At 40.1% G+C, this 17,958-nt stretch overlaps 1 protein-coding gene across 1 annotated transcript in view; it reads left to right on the top strand.

The window, feature by feature from the left end:
- Nucleotides 1-4,540: 4,540 nt before the first annotated feature.
- TGM7 (transglutaminase 7) overlaps nt 4,541-17,958 on the top strand; it is a gene marked incomplete at its 5' end in the record, with an annotated part of 32,937 nt that continues 19,519 nt past the window's right edge. Inside the window, 5 exons of the mRNA XM_036736799.1 lie at nt 4,541-4,721; nt 11,279-11,524; nt 12,310-12,428; nt 16,825-16,953; nt 17,062-17,239. Of these exons, the coding sequence (XP_036592694.1) occupies nt 4,541-4,721; nt 11,279-11,524; nt 12,310-12,428; nt 16,825-16,953; nt 17,062-17,239 (853 nt within the window). The remainder of the gene's footprint in view (nt 4,722-11,278; nt 11,525-12,309; nt 12,429-16,824; nt 16,954-17,061; nt 17,240-17,958) is intronic.

Raw genomic sequence — 17,958 nt, 5'->3', positions numbered from 1 at the left:
TCCTCATTCTCACTGCAATCTGCCTCCTTTTTCATCCCACATCTGTTTTATGATACCTGTCACTGGTAATATCTTGAAGCCTGTTTATTAAGTTCACCCAAAATCCCACCATTACTATGTTAAAATTGTATCTTGTCCTGTTTCCCCTGACTACCTCCCCTTCTAATTAGTATAATAAGTAAGTTTGGATGTAGATAATATGAAGTAACAATAGTAGGAAGTAATATTGTAAACAGGAACCTATAAGTCACTTACAGATTCTCCCATAAATTAAAGGAGCATAACAGTTTTGCAATAAAAAAGTCACTCCCATAAATTAGGGGAGCATAGGAGACAATGGAAAATGTCTCATAAATTAACTAAGGCCACATCCTGAAACTATGTGCTAAATTAGGCGAAACCAGTTAGGCCTTACTGTAAGGGTCCCTCAATCCTGCTAACTGCCTATGGTCTGTAAGCCTCAGATAAGCTCCAGACATGTCCAGTAAGACCAGCAGAACACTGCCCTCTGCCTCCCTGGGCCTGGTGCCTTACTGAAGTGTGATCGACACATTACGCCCTACTTGCTGCCATCATGATCTTTTCCATCTAGTATCCAGAAAACTAGGTGTGCCTGCCTCCCATTCAACCGAGACAGACCCCGGTGAGGTCCCATTCCGTTAGTTATAAATTGGGAACACCAGGACTGAGACTATAGGCTATAGGCTACAAGCCAGGAGCAATGAATTCATGGGTAGAAAGCAAGGGTACGCACCCTACCTGAACTTTGTGTTCCTCCAAGAGTTGTTTCCCTTTTTTCTGGGTCTCAAAATATCAATAAATAATTCCATAAATTAACTGGCAATTCAATCGTTCTTTAGGGGACCCAATCTAACTCATTTCTGTAAGTGTTTACTAAGCATCTACTATGTGTCAGGTACTGGGGGTTTTTCCTTCAAGGAGCTTACACTCTATTGGGAGGAAACAGCCTATGCACAGATGAGTGCATAATATTACAGGGTAAATACAAATTAATTTGTGGGTGGGTTGGGGGGACAACACGAACAATTGCAGGGATGAGGAAAGGTCTCCTATAAGAGGTAGCATCTGAGCTGTGCTTAAAGGAAGTTGGAAATTTTACAAAGGGGAAGTGGGGAGAGAAGGCCTACCAGGTATGAGGAAGCAGCCTACGCAAAAGAATAAAGTTAAGAGATGGAATGTTACGAAAGGGAGATAGTAAATAGGCGTTTTGTTTGCACCAGTGGTATCAAACTCAAATAGAATGCTAGACCACTAAATCATACATGAGAATCTCTGCAGACCACATATTGACATAGGAAACCACTCATTAACTAGCTATTTTTATTTATTTTGTTAAATATTTCCTAATATATCTTAATCTGGTTAGGCAGGAGTGTTGAAAGTAGCAATACAGGCTGTTTGACAACCTTTTGTTGGACCATAGCTTGGTGATGTGGGTGTTGGTGTTAGGAAATAGTCAGACAGGTTGGAGACAGATTGTGAACCTGTGATTCCAGCATCTTGTTAGAAATTAAGGTAAACTGAGGCGCAAAGCTCTGAGCACATTCAATTTATTGCTAAGGCTATGAGTTACCAGTAAAAGGGATCTTTAGCTCCTCAGTAAGCCAAAAAGACCCTAACTGAGAGCTGACAGATAATTTTTATGGCTATAAGGAGAATCCAAAAACTAGAAGATAGCATCATAGATGGGAAAACAATACGATTGGCTACAAAGTCTGAAGCATCATAGATGGTGAAAACAGTATGATTGGTTACAAAGTCTGAAGCATCATTGATGTGGGGGATAATATGATTGGCTGGAAATTTGGAATGCAAAGCTAGCAACAACCCTTCCTTCCATCTTGTTGCTATGTCCTCCTGCATAGCTAGTTAGTGTTGCAGAGATAACAGATCAGACTGGCTTGCATTCACCTGCATCCTTTAAGGATTACAGATTTCTTTGACACAAGAATAATACAGTGATTAGCAGGAAAGCTTAGATTAGAGACAAATAAAATGTGATTCAGGTATTACACAAAATGGCAGGAATGATACAAAATGAAATTGATGTACAGTATAGAATCAATTTGATTTTCTCGATTTTCACCAGACAAGAGTTTGTGTTTTATCCTAGAGACAATAAGGAACCACTAAATTTTTTTTGAATAGGGCAATGACATTCTTGGGCCTGCATTTTATTTTTTCTCCCTATTTCCTTTAAAAATTATTTTTTCTATTATTTATTTATTTTTAATATTTTTTAAATTTTGAGTTCCAAATGCTGTCCCTTCTCCAGCCCCTCCTCCACCCATTGAGAAGGCAAGCAATATGACACCTGTAATACTTGTGAAGTCATGAAAAATACATTTCTATGTTAGCTAAATGGCAAAAAAGCAAGAAAAATAAAGTGTAAAAAAGCATGCTTGAATCTGCACTCTGTTCAGTCTGCACAAGCTTAGGCTCTGAAAGTAGGTAGCTTTTTTTTTGTTACCATGAATCCTTTGGAATTGTCTTGGATCATTACATTGATCAGAATAGCTAAGTCTTTCACAGTCAAGTGTCCTTATAATATTGCTGTATATAATATTGCTGTTCTGTATACAATATTTTCCTGGTTCAGACCTGCAGCTTAAGAATATTAATTTGGCAGTTGCAATGGAGGATAGATTTAAGACAGGAAAGACCAGGGGCAGGGAGATAAATGGGAAGTTCTTTTAATAGTCTAATAAAAGGTGATGATAAGGGCCCGAACTAGGTTGGTGGCTTCGTGAGCACAGAAGATAAGTGTCCAAGAGATGTTGTGGAAATAGAATTACCACTTATCATTCTTTAGATGTTGCAGCATTCTGTGATTTGCAGCCATAGAACATTGCTTGAAGAATACTGGTGTTAGAAAGATACACCTTTGTTTCAGAAAGAAAATTAAGGTCATTGAGAGAACCATACAGTTACCCAAAGACAACCAAGCCCATTCTCTTCTCTCTGTGCAATTCTGGACCCAAATAATTGTGCAAGGTACAGGTGCTGATGGACCAGATCAATAAGATCCTATTCAATTTAGTACCATGGTCTGAACAAGAGGTCTTTCCTGTGAGTATTATTAGGCTGAGCTCTTCTGGGGGATTGTAAATGTCATTTAGGAAACTCTGCAATGTTCTCGAAACAACAAATAGGAGGAATTCAAAGAATCATGGGAAGACCCATATGAACTGATGCAAAGTGAAGAAAGCAGAACCAGGAGAACAATATGCACAGTGATTATAATAACATAAATAGGAACAACACTAAAGGCAGTGATGGGATTCAGCTGGTTTGCACTAGTTCTGTAGAACCAATACCTAAATTTGGGTACTGTTTCCGGTACCTAAGTACCTTTAGTTCAAGAATGGTTGTTGGGGAGGTGTGGTGGGGGCAGGGCAAGGCCTGCCCCTGCCATGTTACTGGCAGTTGTGGGGGCAGGGGGTAGGGATGTGCCTTGGCTCAGTTCAGAGGAGAACTTGTTGTTAATTCATTTGAATCCCACCACTGACAAAAAGGTAGCTGACCACAGGTTCAATGCAGTGACTATCTTGATCCCAGAGAAAAGATGAAATATTCCTTTTCTTGGTAGGAGTTTCGAGCATCGCATATGCCATTTGATGTGGTCATACTGTCGATCAGTTTTACTTGGGTGCTTTTCTTTTTCACAAGGGAGGGTTCTTCAGAGAAGTAGTATAAAAAGCAAAGGATATGCGTTAAGCTCTTTTTAAAAGATCTAAGTGAAATTCAATATAATATACCAAAAATTTATTGAACACCTACTATACAAGGTATTGGGCTAGGCACTGAGAGGTTATAAGGACAAAAATGAAAAACAATCCCTGCTTTTAGGAAGGTGAATTGCAAAGTGCTTGACATATAGCTGGTACCTGAGAAATGCTTATTGATTGACTGAGGGAAAAAGTATACCAATAATCGATGGATCCAGGAAAAGACTCATAGAGGCATGGCATCTGAGTTGAGCCTAGAAAGGAGACAAGGTGGAGGTGAGGAGGAGTCCTAGGCATGGGCAATTGCTTATGCAAAGGCTCCGCAGTAGAGTTTGGCGAACTGCTAGTAGTTTGGTTTGGAAAATGGAGTAATTAGGGGCAGCTAGGTGGTGTAGTGGATAGAGCGGCAGCCTTAGTGCCAGGAGACCTGAGTTCAAATCCAGCCTCAGACACTTGACACTTACTAGCTGTGTGACCCAACTCATTCAATCCTGATTGCCTTGGGCAAAAAAAAAGAGGTAGATGCCTGGAAAAATAAACTGGAGTTTTAAATGAGGAAGAGGCAACAGGGATCACCTGAAAGGTTTTGAGCAGGGAAGAGACATCATTAGACCTTGTGCTTTAGATCTGAACTCACAATATACGTGAAAGTGCTTGCTCTGTAAAGTGCTATGTGTATAATAGGCATCATTATTATTTATTTTATATTTATATTTGTTTATATTATATTTACTTTATATTTATTAATATTATTATATCAATTATTATTAATAACTTTAATTCCCCTGTTTTCAGTCTTAAGATTGAGATCCTTGAACCTGCAGAGCCCAAGGAACAACAAAGAGCATCACACTTCTGAGATCGGTTCTGAGAGACTGTTTGTTCGAAGGGCTCAGGCTTTCGTCATCACCCTGAACTTCGACAGGCCCTTCCATGCAGGCACAGACAAGATCATCTTCACTGCTGAGACAGGTAATTCCCTAGCTCCCCTTCCTACAATCAGCAGCAGGATCTGTCTGGTGTACCTATGGAGTGACATGGAACAGTTCCAGAGAGCCTTGGGACTGAAGTCAGGAAGATCTGAGTTCAAATCCACCCTCAGACAAGTAATTACTAACTATGTGATCTTGGGCAAGTCACCATCTCTGCCTGCCTCAGTTTCCTCATCTGTAAAATGGGGATAATAAGAGCACCTACCTCACACGGTTGTTGTGAGGATCAAGAGAAATAATATTTGTTAGTGCTTGGCACACAGTAGGCATTTCATAAACGTTTCTTCCCTCTCTTTCTCCAGGGCCTGGGCCTCCTATTTCTGAGCCTTCTCTCAGTCTCCTTTTCATGGCACTCCCTCACTTTTTACTCAGCCATCTATCCAATTCTCTCTTACTCTCTCTATCCAAGCTTGCTTTCCCAATTGCGGGGGCGGGGGTGGTGGTTAGAAGGGAGTGAGAAGAGAGGAAATGGAGTCAATAAACGCAAACAATGTTTCCAGAGTTTGGCTCAGAAAAGGAGGAGACATCTAGGATCATAGCTAGTGGGGATGGTACGAGGATCTAGTGAGAGTAAGTATTGTAAGTATTGGGGAGACTTGGGAATGTTTGCAGGCAGCAGAGAAGGAACCAGTACATAGGGAGAGAATGATGATTAGAGAGAAAGAGGAGGGATAATAGTGTGGAGAGACTATTGCAGAAGGTGGGAGGGGATGGGATTGAGGGTATAGATTAGATCACCTCTGAGGTCCCTTTCAACTCTAGAGCTATTCAGAGGTATGCTGATAAATGTTAACAACCAGCATTATACACTTTTTAAAATAAAATTTTCCCCAATGATGTGTTAAAACAAGTTTTTAAGATTTGGGTGGATTTTTTTTAAAGTTTTGAGTTTCAAATTCTATCTCTTCCCCCAGCCCCACCATGGCAAGCAATCTGATATAGTTTATACATGTGCAAAAATGTAAAACATTTCCATATTAATAATTTTGTACAAGAAGACTCAAACAACAAGAAAGAAAGGAAGGAAAGAAAGAAAGAAAGAAAGAAAGAAAGAAAGAAAGAAAGAAAAATAGAAAGAAAGGAAGAAAGAAAAAAAAGAAGAAAGAAAGAAAGAAAGGAGGGAAGGAAGGAAGGAAAGAGGGAAGGAAGAAAAAGAAAGAAAGGAAGGAGGGAAGGAAGGAAGGAAAGATCCAAGATGAAGAGTAAATTGTGTATTTTCAGTCTTGGCCAATATAGAAATCTGTTTTGTTTGATTTTATATATATGCATATATAAAATTATGTAAGATACAACTATATATTATAATTATATGTAATAACTACATAATTATATATACTATATAATAATTATATAATACATAAATATATACACACATATTTGTTACAAAGGCTTTGTTTTTCTTTTTTTTTTTTCTAATTAGGGTTGGGAATGGGAGGGAGAGGAGGCCAGGGATAGAGTAGTCAGTCAGTAAGCATTTATTAAGGGTCTACTATGTCCCAGGCACTGTGCTAAGCACTAGAGATACAAAAAGAAGCAAAAGACAGTCCCTGCTCTCAAGGAGCTTACAATCTAATGGGGGAGAGAACAAGCAAACAAGTATGTACAAACAAGCTATATACAAGATAAACAGAAAATAGTTAACAGAAGGAAGGTACTAGAATTAAAAAGGGTGGGAAAAATCTCACAAGGTGAGATTTTAGTTGGGACATAAGGGAAGCTGGGGAAGCCAAAAGGTAGAACTGAGGAGGGAGAACATTCTGGGAATAAGGGTCAGCCAGAGAAAATGCCCCAAACTCGTGATGAAACTTGCTATCCATGTCCAGATAGAGAACTAATGGACTTAGTGAAGATTGAAAAATATTTTCGTCTTTTCTTTTTCTTGCTTATTTTTTTGAACATAGCTAATGTGGAAATTTATTTTGCTTGACTATACATGTTTGTTATGGGTTTTGTTTTTCTTGCCTCCGCAATGAGTGAGGAGAGAGGAGGAGGAGGGAGAGAAATTGGAACTGAAAACAAAATAAAATTGAATTTAAAAAAAGAAAGAAAATACTCAGAACTGAGAGTTGGAATGTCTCATTTGTGGAATAGCCAGGAGGCCAATGTCAATGGATTAAAGAGTATGTATCAGGGAGGAAGGTATAAAAAGACTGGAAAGGTAGGAGGGGACTAGGTTATGGAGGGCTTTGAATGCCAAACAGATGATTTGGTATTTGATCCTGTAGGTGATAGGGAGCCACTGGAGTTTATTGAATGGGGTGCATGTGTGTGTGTGTGTATGTGTGTGTGTGTGTGTGTGTGTGTGTACATGCGTGTGTGACATAGTTAGACCTGTGCTTTAGGAAAAACATTTTGATGGCTTAATGGAAGAAAGGTTGGAGTGGAAAGAGATTCGGGGCAAGTAGATCCACCCGTTGCAGTTAGCCAGGCATGAAGTGGAGAGGGACTGTACTGGAGTGGTGACATTGTCTGAGGAGAGAAGGGGACTCATATGAAAGATGTTGTAAAAGTGAAATCGACAGGCTGTGGCAACAGATTGGATATGGGAGGTAAGAGGCTGACACCCAGGTTGAGAGCCTGAGGGTCTGGGAGGATGGTGGTACCCTGGACAATAATAGGGAAGTTTGGAAGGAGGAAGGGTTTAGGGGAAAATATAACAAATTCAGTTTTGGACATGTTGAGTTTAAGATGTCTACTGGGCCATCACAGCTATCAGACTGGCTAACATGACAAAACAGGAAAATGATAAATGTTGGAGAAGATGTGGGAAAATTGGAACATTAATACACTGTTGGTGGAGTTGTGAACTGATCCACCCATTCCGGAGAGCAGTTTGAAACTATGCCCAAAGGGCTATAAAACTGTGCATACCCTTTGATCCAGCAATATCACTTCTAGGTCTGTATCCTAAAGAGATCATAAAAAGGGGGAAAGGACCCACATGTACAATATTCATGAAGCAGCTCTTTTTGTGGTGGCAAAGAATTAGAAATGGAGGGGATGCCCATCAATTAGGGAATGGCTAAACAAATTGTGTGCTAAACTATCGTGCTATAAGAAATGATGACCAGGTGGACTTCAGAAAAACCTGGAAAGGCTTACATAAACTGATGTTGAGTGAAGTGAACAGAACCAGTAGAACTTCATACAGTAACAGCACCATTGTGTCATGACCAACTTTGATAGACTTAGCTATTCTCAGCAATGCAGCCATATAAGACAATTCTAAAAGACTTATGATGGACATCCAGAGAAATAACTACAGAGTCTAAATGCAGATCTCTCTTTTTTTCTTTCCCATGGTTTCCCCTTTCTTTCTAATTCTTCTTTACAGCATGAATAATGTGGACATATGGTTAAAAGAAGATGTCTACTGGGCATCCAGTTTAAGGTATCCAAAAAGACAGATGGAAATATAAAATTGGAGGTCAGCAGAGAGGTTGGGGATAGGCGGATTTCAGAGAATGAGATCACCAAGTGAAGTAGTATAGGAGACAAGAGGAGGGCCTAGGACAGAGCATTGTGGGACATTGTAGCAGCAAGCATCCTAGCATACTCAGGATGGCTTGCTAGCACAGGTTCTTTGATTTGCTTCTAAAGGAAAGCAACTTTAAAGGAGTCAACAATCTTCTTTAATTACATTCACTAGTTCAGGGGAAAAGTCAGCACCCTGAATGTCAGAGAAAATATAAGCAGAGAAATTAGCACAAAGACCAACAGACAGGCCTCTAACTGCCTGATCAAAGCAATATTGCTATATACTTTACATACATCACTGGATTGAGAGAGCCTTTACATCTGAGTAGTCATGGAGCTCTGAACATAAGGCTACTCAGAGTCTCAACCAGGAAATCAAAAGGTCCTTCTCCTAAGTGAGCCCCCAAAGCAAAATCTCACCTCAGAGTACACATACACTTTTGGCTAAAAAGGATCAGAGCCAGAAGGCCTCACAACTCCCTTGATTCAGTGCCTAATTATCTTAGTACCAAAAGGTCCTAAAGCAAACCTCCCTTAAGCAAGCTCCTCCTTAGGCACGTCCCTTCACCAATGGACTCCACATGAATCCTGTTAATGGGTGGGGAAGATCTCATATCCCATTAACATTACAGACACCTACAGTTAAAGGGTGTGATTTGGGTAAGGATCCAGTGAAGGACACTGAGAAGTAGTCAGGTGGTTAGGAGAGGAACAAGGAGAGAGCAGAGGCCCAAAGACCTACAAAGAAGAGGGTATCAAGAAGAAGAGGATGATTAACAGTGTCAAAGATGGCAGAGAGGTCAAGAGGAGTGAGTATTGAGAAAAGCCCATTGGGTTTAGCAATTAAGAAATCATTGCTAACTTTGAATAGAGCAGTTTCATGATGAGGAATGATGAGGTTGGATGCCAAATTGTAAAAGGTTAGTTAAGAAAAGAATGAAAGAAGGGGTAGTGGTTGTAGAGGGTCTTGTCAAAGAGATTAGCCACAAAGAGCAGGAGAAACATGGTATGATAGTGGGGATGGAAGCCAAAGGAAAAAAGAAAGCAAAGCAAAACAAAGGAAAAAAAAGGAAAAGAAAGAAAAGAGGGACATTGAGGCATTATTTTTTTTAAATGAGCAGAACAGAAGGAAAGCCAGAAAAAATCCTAGACAAATAGGATAGTTTTCTACATGTTGAATTTTTCACGTACTTTTAAATATATATATATTTAAAATTTTAAATATATATATATTTAAAAGAAAAGCAAGCTGTACGTAATAGAAATCCACTGTTTCATGTATAACCCTCTTCTTCTATTGTACTGTGTGTATGAGACTGCCCCCCTCCACATTTTTTTTTGTGATTGTTACATTTAGAGTTGAATTGATTAATGAATGAAAGCTCATAGGCTAGATAAGGAAAAACACAAAGTTTGGTGGAATTCCTTTCATATCAGGGGCTGCCTTCATCACTCATTCCCGTTGTTTCTGCTTATATGTCTCTATGTCATCCTTCTTTCCTTAGTGAGAAGGGGACTAATCCAACCAGTTTACACATAGCTTGTTGGGTAACCTCTCCCAGGGCTCTTTGCATTGCAATAAGGGGAAAACGGTGTGTAGTAAGAAAAAAAATAGATCGGGATTTGGGGGACCTGGGCTCAAATCCAGTCTCTTAGGATCCTAGATCTGGAGCTGGAAAGGACCTGAGGGAATCATTGAGTCCAATCTCCTTCTTGAAGTGAGGAAACTGAGGCCCAATGAGGTTTATGACTTGTCCAAGGTCACATAGGTAACAAATGTCTGAGATGGTAATCAAATGCAGAATTTCCTGATATGAGTCTAGTACTTTGTCTACTGCACCACACTATCTTTCTCCTCTCTGTTTGATTTTGGGTTTGAAGGAGGAAGAAGGGAACGTTGTCAAAGCTGTCTTCTCTAGTAGAAGTTGAATTAATCTATGGGCTCCATCCCATAGAATATACTTCCTGGTTCCAAAGTCAGCCATGTTGGAGGGCTGAGGCCTGCTTCCAGCCACGTGTGACTCTGGGCTTAAGGGCTTACCTTTAAAATGACCAAGAGTCCCATCATTGGCTGGATGGAGTAGATCCTTCTGGCAGCGTGCAGTGAGAAGCTGGATGGCCACTAGTCCAAAATGCTACCAAAGGGGTCTTCTTCACATGTGGACCTGTAAGGGCCCTTCCAGTTCTGAGATGCTGTGGTTCCAGAAAGTCACATCACTTCTCTGGTCTATAATTCCTCATTTCAGAATGAGGCAGTTGGATTTGTTGTTGTTCGGTCGTTTCAGTCACGTCCAGCTCTTTGTGACTGACCCCATTTGGGGATTTCTTGGCAAACACACTATTGTGGTTTGCCGTTTCTTTCTCTAGCTCATTTTACAGATGAGGAAACTTGAGGCAAATAGGGTTAAGTGGCTTGCCAGGGTCACACAGCTAGTAAGTGTCTACGGCCAGATTTGAACTCAGGTTTTCCTGACTCCAGTCCTGGCAGAACTCTATCCACTGTGGCACCTAGCTGCCAGAGACAACTGGACCAGATGATCTCTAAGGTCCTTTGTAGTTCTAAATATATAATTCTATGAGAAGGTAAATAAATGTATTGTGGAATTTGGAAGCAAATAGGGGTGTAGTTGGGCTGCGGCAGTCTTCCCAGCACCTATGGAATTAAGACAAGGAACTGACCATCTGCTCTGCCTACAGTTAAAGCTCTACCCTCCCCTGGCAGCTAGGTGTTGCAGTGGATAGAGAACCAAGATTGAAGTCAGGAAGACCTGAGTTCAAATGTGACCTCAGATACTTATTAGCTTTGTGACCTGGGGCAAGTCACTTAACCCTGTTTGCCTCAAGTTTCTTCATTTATAAAATGAGCTGGAGAAAGAAATGGCCAAACCACTCCAGTATCTCTGCCAAAAAAACAAAAACATACCCAAATGGGACCATGAAGAGTCCAACATGACTGAAGAACAACTGAACAAACACCCTCCCCTACACCACAGATTTGGATTAAGGATTTGGGATTTTAAAAACTCTGAGGCCTTGTCTTCCCTCTTTTCTCTACTCTAGGTCCACAGCCCACAGAGTCACTGGGAACCAAAGTGAGTTTTGTCCCAACCAAGGCCAGAGATGGGAACCACTGGAGTGTTTTTGATTTCAGTACATACGAGAACTCACTCCAGGTATCCCTGTCTTCTCCAGCTAATGCCATCATTGGTCGCTATCTTTTGAAGGTAGAGATCTCTCACTCATCAGGCCAAGCTGAATCTTATCAGCTTGGGGAGTTCATCCTGCTTTTTAACCCTTGGAATTCAGGTAGGATTTGTTTACCAAGGCCTAATGACCACTAGATGCACTATGAACGTATCACCCAAGAAAGCGTGAAAAATCCTGGCAATTTCTTATTATCCTAAGCAGACTCTTGTGTCAGTGGGAGTACCACAAATAGGCTGAGTCAGTTCCCCTGGTGCTAGACCATTTGGCAAAGAATCTAAGGGTAGAAGGTCCCTGCTGTTCCTTTTCACACAAAAAATACAGAAAAAAACCCAGAAAAGTTTCTATCATTGGCTTTAGCAATAGTATCATAAGATTTAAAGCTGAAAGGGACCATTGAGGTCATTTAGTCCAGTTTTACAGATGAGGAACCAGAGACCTAGAGAGGTTAAATACCTCATCTAAGGTGACACAGATGTGCTTTCTACTTACTCTTGATTCCAGATACCAGCATACCTTAAGCAATCCATTGCTTTTCCCCACTGAAAGCCTTGTATTCGGCTTACCCTCCTCATAGAGTTCTTTCCTGGTTTCCCATTCCTTCCCTTCTCCCCTTGCCCCCCACCAGCTGCTAGAGGTCTTACCTTCCATGTACTTTGTATATATCTTGTATATATTTGTTTATGTATGTGCTATCTCCACAATTAAAATGTAAACTCCTTGAGACAGGGACTGTTTTTTACCTTTTTTTGTATCCCCAGCTCTTGGCACAGTGCCTGGCACATAGAAAGTGCTTAATAAATGCTTGCCAATTGGTTGATTAATTCAGACAGAAGGACTTTCCCTGACTCTTGCTATTTTCCCCCTCTCTACTCTTCACTTCTCAGAGGATGAAGTCTATCTGCCTAGTGAAGCACAGTTGCAGGAGTATGTTATGATGGACTATGGATTCATTTTTAAAGGGCACGAAAACTGGATTACTCCATGGCCTTGGAACTATGGACAGGTAATATCATAATGTGCAATGACATCTAGTGCAGGAGTTTTCCAGGTATGGTCTGAAGATGCCTGGCAAACAAGGAGGGTCTTCCAGGTGGACCATGACTTGGCCTGAAACATAAGCATGGGGTATATTGATGATATCTATCTGTCTGTCTACTCCTCTCATGAGCCTCAGCTGGGCAGATTCCATGGTGTTGACTGAAGCTTTCCCACATTGGGGAATGGGAAGGAGGTTATAGGTTCAAAAGTGGGAAATTTTTGGGTAGGTATGGGCAGAATTATCCTTCAAACAAGTCTAAGATCAAAAACTTGGGTTTTGAGAGGCAGTGTGCTATAGTGGAAAGACAACTGGCTTTGGAGTCAGAAGAACTGGGTTCAAATTCTGCCTTTGATGTTTTCTAGTTGTGTAACAATGGACAGGTCACTAAACCTCTTTGAACTTCAGTTTCTTCATCTGTAAAATGAAGGGAGTGGACTATATCATCTCTAAGGTCCTTCCTAGCTTTAGAGGAATGAATTATGAATCAGGGTTAAGGATCAGGGAGCTGAAGGGCCAGGAGGCGATAAACAAAAGCAGAGTCAAAACTAGTATCACCCCAAAATTCTGAGGGGGCTAGTGAAGTCTAACATCTGGCTGCAGTTGGTTATACCTATTTCGTTAAAACATGACTCTCTGCTATGGACATGGCCTCCTGGACAGCCTTCTGCAATGAAGGAATTCCTGTGTATCTACTCCCAGATTGCTGAATTTCACTGGAGAAAGTCATGAAATACTATTCTTCCTTTTACCTTCACTATGTCTATCTATGGAATCACCATCTACCCACTTATATTTGAAGACTTGAAACTTTTTTGACTCTTTATTCTCCTTTGCCACCAATACCCAACCAATTACCAAGTCTTGTAAATTGTACCATCATTTCTCATATTTATTCTTATGTCTGTTCCCAGTGCCATTATTCTAGTATACACTCTAGATACCACCTAGCTGGACTAATGTGATAGCCTCTTTTAAAAAATAGTATTTTATTTTTTCCAATTATACATAAAGATGGTTTTCAACTTTTATTTTTTTATAAGATTTCAAGTTCCAAATTTTCTCCCCCCTTCCTTCCCCTCTTTCTTCCCTAAGATGGCAAGCAATATGATATGGGTTATACATGTGCAATCACATTAAACATATTTCCACATTAGTCATGTTGTAAAAGAAGAAACAAAAAAAAGGGGAAACCCAGGAAAAACAAAAAAGTGAAAATAATATGCTTCAGTCTACATTCAAACTCCATAGTTCTTTCTATGGATGTGGATAGAATTTTCCGTCATGCGTCTTTTGGAATTGTTGTATTGCTGAGAAGAGCTAAGTCATTCATAGTTGATCATAGCACACTGTTGCTGTTACTGTGTACAATGTTCTCCTCATTCTGCTCACTTCACTTTGCATCAGTTGACGTGTCTTTCTAGGATTTTCTGAAATCTGCCTGCTTTCTTATAACGTATGCCATTACATTCATATATCACAACTTGTTCAGCCATTCCCCAGTTGATGGGCATTCCCTCAATTTCCAATTCTTTGCCACCACAAGAAGAGCTGCTATAAATATTATTGTGCATGTAGCTCTTTTTCTCTTTTTAATGATTTCCTTGGGATGCAGACCTAGTAGTGGTATTGCTGGATCAAAAGGTATGCACAATTTGACTGCCCTTTGAGAATAGTTCCAAATTGCTCTCCAGAATGGTTGGGTCAGTAATGTGATAGCCTTTTAGCAGATCAGACCACTTCCACTCCTTTCCCCTTCCAATGCATCTTTCATACTCGTACCAGAATAATATATCTCATATATGGATCTGGACATATTGCTCTTTGCAAACATCTTCAGTGACTCCCTCTTGTCTATCTAGGCAGCTAGGTGATGCCGTGGATAGAGCACTGGGCTTGGAATCAGGAAGACTCATCCTCATGAGTTTAAATCTGGCCTTAGAGTCTTGCTAGCTATGTGACCCTGGGCAAGTCACTTAACCCTATTTGCCTCAGTTTCCTCATCTGTAAAATGATGTGGAGAAGAAAATGGCAAACCACTCCAGTATCTTTGCCAAGAAAATCCCAAATGGGGTCACAAAGAGTCAGATATGACTGAAAAACAACTAAACAAAAATTGCCTATCGAGTTAAGTCTAAATTTCTTAGGATTCTAGGTCTCAACAATTTGTCATCATTATACATTTCTAGCCTTATCTCATATTACTTCCTTTGTAATTGACATATGCCCACCAAACTGGACTTCTCTCTGTTCTCATTCCCTCCCTGCAAAAACCCAGTCCCAAATTCATGTTAACACCATGCCCTTAAGTTAGTTTCTACTAACTAGAAGGTAGGCAAATATTATTACTTTCATTTTATATATAAGAAAATTGAGGCTCAGAAGGGTTAAGTGACTTGTTCATGATCACATGGCTTCTAAGGGTCAGAGACAGGATTCAAATCCAGGTCTTTTGACACCAAGTCCAACACTGTCTACTATGCCGTATTCTGGGGACCGTACCCTGTGTTTTCTCACCTCTATGTCTTCGCTCATGCTGTTCCCCATACCTGGAGCATCCTCTCTCCCCTTCATTGCTGTTGAATTCTTACACACTCTTTAAAGCCCAACTCGGATTCCATTGCCTCTAAGGAACACTCTCTGGGGCCCCTGTTTGTAATGACCTTGTCTCTCAGATTTCACAAAACCCTTTATTTGACATCTCTCTAAAGGCTTTATCCTGTAATCCTGTATGTTATAATTACTTGCGTTTGTGTCTTATCTCCCTACTAAACTATAAGCTCTATGAGGGTTTACATGAGAGATTATGTCTGATATAATTTTTTTTAGTTCTCCTGAGCCTAGCACAGTATTCTATACCAGTCATGTCAAGCACAAATAGAAACTGGGGACCACTAAACTGAACATAAGAGTTCCTGCATCTTTGTCTTATAAAACCCTATATTAATATCATCTACATTCTATTGCATTTTTACTAATTTTCGTTAAACATTTCTCAGTTACATTTTATTTATTTATTTTTTTGGAGGCAATTGGGCTTAAGTGACTCACCTAGGGTCAGTCACACAGCTAGTAAGTATCTGAGGCCTGATTTGAACTCAGATCTTCTTGACTCCAAACCCAGTGCTCTATTCCCTGCCCCACCGAGCTTCCCCAACTATCATATATTAGGTGCTTAATGTTCATTGATTGACTATACACAAGCACTAGAAGGGAAGAAGTTGAAGATGTAGTGGCATGGTGAGGTATGGAACACCTTGCAATCATATGGGATTTTCCACTTTCTATCCCTTCTTCTTAATGAATTATTCAATACCTAAAGTCAAGTTAAACACTTTTCTGTCAAAGATTTTGCAGCTTGTCACAAACATAGATCAAGGACCTGCAATGGCTCCTCTAGCTCCCCTTTTGGGTGCTCAAGATTCCCTATAACCTGCTTCCCTCTTCCCTAGTCTCTCAACACCTGCAGTCTTATTCAAATGTATCTCACCTTACCACTAAATGTACATCCATTCATTCCCAAGCTGCTAGCCCTGCCTGGATTGCTCTCCCTTCTCCCTCTGCCTGTTTGAATATTGCCCATTGGCCAAGGCCTAGTTCAAGACCTACCTCCTGCAAAAACTACTCCAACCCACACGGCTCTTTTCCTTTTAAACTGCTGTTAGTTTTATTTTTAAAACTTTTTTATTGATTTTAAACTTAAATATAAAACAAGAAAAGAGAAGAAAAGAACATTTTCATGTAGACAGCAAAACATAAAGAGAGGATTCAATATAAAACAATAAATTTCCATTTCAAACTGTTTCCTTTTTTTGAAAACCTATATGATAAATACTACACATCATTTTCAGAGCTACTCAGCTTTTCTGTGCTTCCTTCTAAGCTTTCTTCTGTTCTCTGTGTGTAGTTTTTATTTTATTTTGTTTTTTCTTCTTCCCCCCTCCCCAGCCTGTCCTAGAGAAGGCTACAATTAAACACAAATATATCTATACATACATATGCATATATATATCTATATAGAGAGATACATATGTATCTACATATACATATATGTAAGACCATACTGTACATATTTCTATGTGTCAGTTCTTTCTCTGGAGGGGGAAAGCTTCTTCCTTCATAGGTCCAAGTCTTTCTATGTTTTTCTAAGATCGTTGATCTTTTCTTATATCACAGTAGTATTCCATCACAATCATATACACAAACTTGTTTAGCCATTACCCAATTGAAGGGCATCTGTCAATCTGGTAGGCATGGGATGATATCTCAAAGCTGTTTTATTTTACATTTCTGTGATTGATAATGATTTGGTGCATTTTTCCCCTTCCTCTCTTCACTTTTTTCCCTTGAAATCACCGGGAAGTTTGAAGATGACATTATAGACATCTGCTTCGAGATACTAGACAGAAACCTGAACTTCTTAAACAATCCCTCTGAGGACTATTCCCAGAGAAACAGCGTCATGTACATCTGTAGGGTGGTGAGTGCCATGGTAAGAAGGAAATCAGTTACTGTCTTCAGTAGTTCTTCGTCCTTTCTCTCTCACAGAATTGTCTGACTTTTGCCACCATCATTCAAAAGTCAAATGTGTCTTTTCCAGATCAACAGCAATGATGACAATGGGGTGTTACAGGGGAATTGGAGTGAAGATCACTCCACAGGCGTCAACCCTTTGGAATGGAATGGGAGTGTCGTCATCCTGAGACAGTGGCATGCCACCGGAGGTCAGCCTGTGAGATATGGGCAGTGCTGGGTCTTTGCGGCTGTGATGTGCACAGGTGGGAATCTTCTACCCCACAAAGGGTTAAACATGCTTGACTGTCACATCCTATACTACAGGGCTAGGTATGTAGTAAGTATCAGTTAATTCTGGAATTAATGAATTATTCTCATGAAGTAAATGTATTAGAATGTTAGCTCCTTATTCTTCTATCCATCCATTCACTCATCTCACAAAGTTTCACATTTTTTTCCTCAGGGAAATATGATGATTTATTTTTTTCTATATTCAAAGTACTCTGGTGAGGTTCTTAAGCATTGTGCTAATTACAGTTAGGAAGCAACTTAAATATATACGCTGGGGTTTTATTGCTGTATTATTTTGATTGATGATGACAACCTCCTCCCCTCCAACTCACGTAGTTTTGAAATTCCTCTGTAGAGCACCTCCATTATGATTTCTTAAACTCTGTGAATTCATCTTTCTTAGCACTTCTAGCCTTCTTAATAATTGGGTGGGGCCAAGGTTTGCTGGCCAGTGTTCTTGGAACATGTGCAGCAAACTCTGCCTGATATCAATCCACAGGGAGGCTTGGTTGAGTCTGCTTCCAGAAGTGGGTGATGGTGAGGTGGCCTTTTACTTCCCTGCCTCAGAGGACACAGTGATAATCTCTGATATCCATTCACCCAAGATCAGGAAATATTAGACACAATAAAGACAGAAGAAACAGGGATGGCCATGGTTTCACGGCCACATGGCTGTCCATTGGGGAGATAA

This window comes from Trichosurus vulpecula, chromosome 8 (assembly GCF_011100635.1).
Source record: "Trichosurus vulpecula isolate mTriVul1 chromosome 8, mTriVul1.pri, whole genome shotgun sequence".
Classification (NCBI taxonomy): domain Eukaryota; kingdom Metazoa; phylum Chordata; class Mammalia; order Diprotodontia; family Phalangeridae; genus Trichosurus; species Trichosurus vulpecula.
This window is presented reverse-complemented; position numbering and strand designations above follow the sequence as displayed.